The sequence below is a fragment of the Nelumbo lutea genome, chromosome 7 (assembly GCF_056320005.1).
Source record: "Nelumbo lutea isolate HS-2025 chromosome 7, American lotus-T2T, whole genome shotgun sequence".
In the NCBI taxonomy this organism is placed as follows: Eukaryota; Viridiplantae; Streptophyta; class Magnoliopsida; order Proteales; family Nelumbonaceae; genus Nelumbo; species Nelumbo lutea.
The window spans coordinates 17,182,686-17,187,842 of NC_142690.1; the positions used below are offsets into that span (position 1 = coordinate 17,182,686).

At 38.6% G+C, this 5,157-nt stretch overlaps 1 protein-coding gene across 1 annotated transcript; it reads right to left on the reverse strand.

Moving 5' to 3' along the window:
* Positions 1-4,080: 4,080 nt before the first annotated feature.
* LOC148845380 (17.8 kDa class I heat shock protein-like) lies at positions 4,081-4,910 on the reverse strand. The gene has a single exon (XM_088952965.1). It carries the CDS (start codon positions 4,725-4,727, stop codon positions 4,248-4,250), a length of 480 nt encoding a protein of 159 aa, XP_088809091.1. The 5' UTR covers positions 4,728-4,910; the 3' UTR covers positions 4,081-4,247.
* Positions 4,911-5,157: the final 247 nt, after the last annotated feature.

The window sequence follows — 5,157 nt, forward strand, 5'->3', positions numbered from 1 at the left end:
TCGAACCACAAATGACCCTTGATCAGAGTAATTGATGAAGACTGCCGCGAGATTTTTTTTTCCTGACCAACAGCGAGTTACTTCTGTTCGACATGAAATAACCGGCTATTCAGAACTCCAATCAAAGATCCGATCGTTCAGAATAAGGAAAAATGAGTCTTCCACCTACTGTTCAAATTTTAGCTCGATCGGATGGTGGATTGAAAAATTTCGGCCATTTGATGAACTCTACGCACTGAGAAATCTGCACAGTATTTCGATTTCTCTCTTTTCAACACGCCGCATGTAAAAAGGTCTAACCCTTGTTTTTTGTTTTTTTTTTGAAAACAAAAAACAGTGGACTGAAGGAGAGTGGGCTATAACATGGATCAATATCCCATAATGGGCTGGACCCAACGGTTAGAATGCGATAAATCGCCAGGCCAAATGGTCTTGCAAACCTTTTTTTGCTTAAAATGCTGGGATTTTGTGAAAAAAGATTTGTTGAATGTGTTCTAGGCTTTTCATACAAATGCATCTCTACAAAGAAGTTTGAATGCTACATTTATTACTCTCATTCCAAAGATTGAGGGGGCTGTGAACATTGAGGATTTTAGGCCAATTAGTCTCCTACACAGTTTTTTATAAAATCTTGGCTAAAGTCCTAGTAGAAAGAATGAAGGGTGTGCTATGGAGTGTAATTTCTAATAACCAAAGTGCATTTGTTCCATGGAGGCAGATGGTTGATTCAATTCTCATTGCTAATGAGCTGAAAGACTCCAAAAGAAGAGAGGGAACATTGGGTGTGATTTGTAAATTTGATATTGAGAAAGCATATGATCGTGTCAATTGGAATTGCTAGGATCTGGTGCTAGAAAAAGTGAATTTTGGGCAGCAATGCAGAAACTGGATCAGAGTTTGTGTTAAAACCCCAAAATTTTCAATCCTAATTAATGGCCAATTAACGGGGTTTTTCGGAAGCTCTAGAGGCTTGAGGTAGGGAGATCCTCTTTCCCCTTTGCCATTCATTTGTATCATAGAAATTCTAATTCTTTTCAGTAAGAAGGCTGCATATTCTGGGTATTGGGATGGATTTGCAATTTCCCCTGGAAAAGGAAAAAGTTAATATCCTCTATTTTGCAAATGATACCTTATTTTTGTTGATGTATCTCCAATTCAGTTGGAATCAATGCTTAGGATTCTGAGATGGTTTAAAATGGTGTTTGCTCTCAAAGTTAATTTGAGTAAGAGTCAGATCATCCTAGTGGGTCTTGCCCTAAGCTTAGAAGAATGTGTAGAAGTGATGGCTTGTCAAATTGATTCTCTCCCGATTAAGTATTTGGGGTTACCTCTTGGGGCTAAATATTCTTCCTCCACGACCTGGGTTTTAATTATTGAGAGAATGGAGAGAAAATTGACTTTTTGAAAAGCAAAATATTTGTCATATGGGGGGAGAGTGACACAAATTAAGAGTACCCTTTCTAACCTCCCTACTTACTTCCTCTCTCTTTTCCCATCCCAATCAAAATAGCAAAGAGGCTGGATTAAATCCAGAGGAATTTTTTATGGAGGGGATGGGAAGAGGAAAAGAAGATCCATATTGTAAAGTGGTAGCAAGTGTGTATCCCAAAGAAAGTTGGTGGGCTCGGAATAAGGAATTTGAAGAAATTTAATTCTGCCCTTCTTAGTAAATGGTTATGGAGATTTGCTACTGAAAGGAATGCATGGTGGAGAAAGCTTATTGCGACAAAGTATGGGGTGGAGTGGGGTGATTGGAGATCTAGGCTTCCTCATTCTAGAGGGGATAAATCTCCCTGGGCAGGTATTTTGAAAAATCTTCCTATCCTCTTGAATGGGGTCAGACTTAAGGTGGGGAAAGGGGATAAAATTAAGTTTTGGAAGGATACCTGGTGTTCAGAGGTGTCCTTGGCAGAAGCTTTCCCCCTCCTGTTCCAAATCTTAGTGAATCAAGATTCTTCAATAGCTGAGAATTTTAATGCTTATAGTGATTCCATTATTTGGGCTCCTCTTTGTAGGAGATGTTTGTTTGACTGGGAGGTGGAGTATGCGACACTGTTGGGGTTGCTTCAAAATCGGATGATAGATTTAAGTCAGGAGGATGAATGGAACTAGAAATGCAATGGAGAGGGTTGTTCCTCTATTAAATCCATGGTTCTCAAGCTGTATAGATCAAGTCAGGAGGATTTCCCTTCCAGCCAGATTTGGAATCCAACTAGTCCCTTTAAGATTAATTTTCTGATTTGGACAATGGCTCTTGATAAATGTCTAACTATAGTTAATCTGGAGAGGTACTCTTGCAGAAACTACAGTGCACTTGGATATCCATTGCCCAATTTCTTCTTTTGTCTGGGGGCATTTCCTGAAAGCTTTGGAGATTAATTGGGTTATGCCAAATTCAGTGAAGGAGCTGCTGAATTGTTGGAGAATTGAGGGCCTCAGAAAGAAAGGAAAGCTTGTATGAAATATCATTCCGGCAGCTGTGTTATGGTCTACTTGGACTGAGAGAAATAACAGAATTTTCTGTTGTAAAGCTAAAAGCCCAGATGAAATAGTGCAGAGAGCTATGGGCAAGTTATTTTCTTGCGTGTCAGTGACGGAGTTCAAACATCAGAGTCTACCTCTTTTGTTTTGTTCTCAGTCTTGATGAGATTGTAGTTTGATTTGCGCCCAGGCAACCATTGGGTTTTGTTGTATTTTTCATCTTTTTCTCTAATGAATAAATTACCTTACCTTTTTCCAAAAAGAAAATTATTACCAGACAAAGAGATGGTTTATGAAAGGGGAAATAAAAACCTTAAAAACTTTTTATTAGTTCTTAAATATACTCTGTAGCCCATGGTTTTCAAAACCAGAATGGATCGGACGGTCAGACCGGAAAAATTGGAAAACGGTCAAGTGACCAGTTCTGTTTTACCCAGAACCATTGATTTGATCAATAAACCGTAGACCTAGGCAGTCAAACCGTTTGAACCATTAAACAGTTTAGCCAGTTTTTATTTTTTATTTTTTATTTCAAAACAAACCATCCATTTGGTTCGAACAATCGGACTATTCGACATGCCGAACCCCTGACCAGTTGTCCGGTTCAATTTTAAAAACCTTCCTGTAGCCTATTTGCATGAGGTAGTTTCCAATTTGGAGTTTCTAACCCATCAACTGAACAGGAATTTAGTTGTGATATTCAGAACGGTATGTTTCATTATTATGTCCCAGTCCCACTCAAAATAAATATTATATATAAGAATATTTCATGGAAAAGGAAGGACAAAAGCATTCATCTCTGAAAGTCCCCTCTGATTCATAAAGATGAAAACATATTCCCAAAAAAGGCCCAATTACACCCAAACAACTGCAGTCCGAGAAACTGTCATGACAGGAAAAATACAATTTTCTTATGAGCTTCAATCTCATACCACTACCCAAACAAATGCTGACCTTTTTAGGAATTACACCTATTACTTTAGAATTTATCCATCATATACTTTTATCCATATAAAAGTTATAATTAAGTAGAAACCATTCTGAAAATAAATTAAATAATATTGGTACCAAGTGATTCTCCTATAGATCTCTAGTTCTGTTCCAACCGGGTCCTCATAGAGTAACACATGATGAGAACATAAGCAAGGCATCCTCCTGAGACTGCCTTCCCCCTGATGCCCCACTTATAAACATAAGCAATCCATTCATAAACACTAGAATTATGAGGCTCACATCAACAATTACAGATGAAATACTTGATTGCCAAGAGTCCTAATAGAATCATAAGTTTTCATTCTGTTTCTGGTGAAATTCTCCAATAAGAACTCAAGGTTAACAGTTCTAGTGTAAGTGCAAAAAAAATATTACAGCCTGAATGAAACCAAATATGTATTTGTTCCTTCTTCCGTCAAATGAATGAAACCAAATGATGTTTCTCTAAAGCAGTAGCAATAGGCAAATAGATCATAAAAACTAACAGGTTTGCTGCTTCAAAATCCTTACTTGCATAGAATACCAGCATAATTGAAGCAAAATTACAAATGATTTCTCATTTCTTAAGAAAATGAAGATTTACAAAAAAGAAAAAAAACCCATCTCTTTTTGAATGTTAAATTTGACTTGAAATTAGATCAAACAAGTAGGATACAGTTTACAGAAAATATTTTTATACAAGCTTAATCACGCACAGAAACACCTTTACAATCCAGTCCTTACATGCCGATCCAACAGATTCATCAATCTATGGAAACATTACACATATTATCTTAACCAGTGATTTCAATAGCCTTGACTTCGAGCCGTTTAACCTCTTCTTTGGGTATAGTTACAGTAAGAACCCCATTCTCCATGGCCGCCTTCACTTGGTCCACCTTGGCGTTCTCCGGCAACCTGAACCGACGTAGGAACTTGCCGCTGCTGCGTTCGACACGGTGCCACTTGTCGTTCTTCTCTTCGTGTTCTCTGTTGCGCTCACCACTGATCTGTAAGACCCTGCCTTCTTCCAGTTCAACTTTTACTTCTTCCTTCTTGAGCCCGGGGAAGTCGGCTTTGAAGACATGGGCTTCTGGGGTTTCCTTGCAATCGACGCGGGCATTGACAAATTCTGCCGTTTCGGTTGAGAACCGAGGGGTGCTGAGAACACCACCGATGAAGGTGAAATCATGGAATGGATCCCACAAATGCAGAGAGAAGGGATCGAAGATGTTGCTTCGTCGGCCACCAAAGATGCTAGGGATGATCGACATCTCTTCGATTAGTTATGGGTTCAGGGTTTTTTGTTTGAAGCGAAGCAGAATGAAACTGACTGGTCAACAGGAGAGACTGTTCTTGGAACGTCGAACATTTGATGACGCAGAGATCGTTGGGCGCGCGCATACGGTATTTATAGAGAAGAACTGGAAGCGTCTGGTACTTTCGGGACTTTCTCTATCTTTCCACGAGGTTGCATTTGGCTATGAACATTCCAGCCCTTTCAGGATACACCCTTTTATGGCAATGTTTGCTGGGCTTTCGAGCCCATGATTCCAGTCCAGGCCCACAACTAATATTAACTAAAATTCAAAAATAACAAAAATATGATATTTACATTTAAATGTTCAAATAAATACTATGCTTCCTTTCGCAGCAAAAACTAAATACATAAACACTATGTTTTCTGATAGTTGTAAGGTAAAA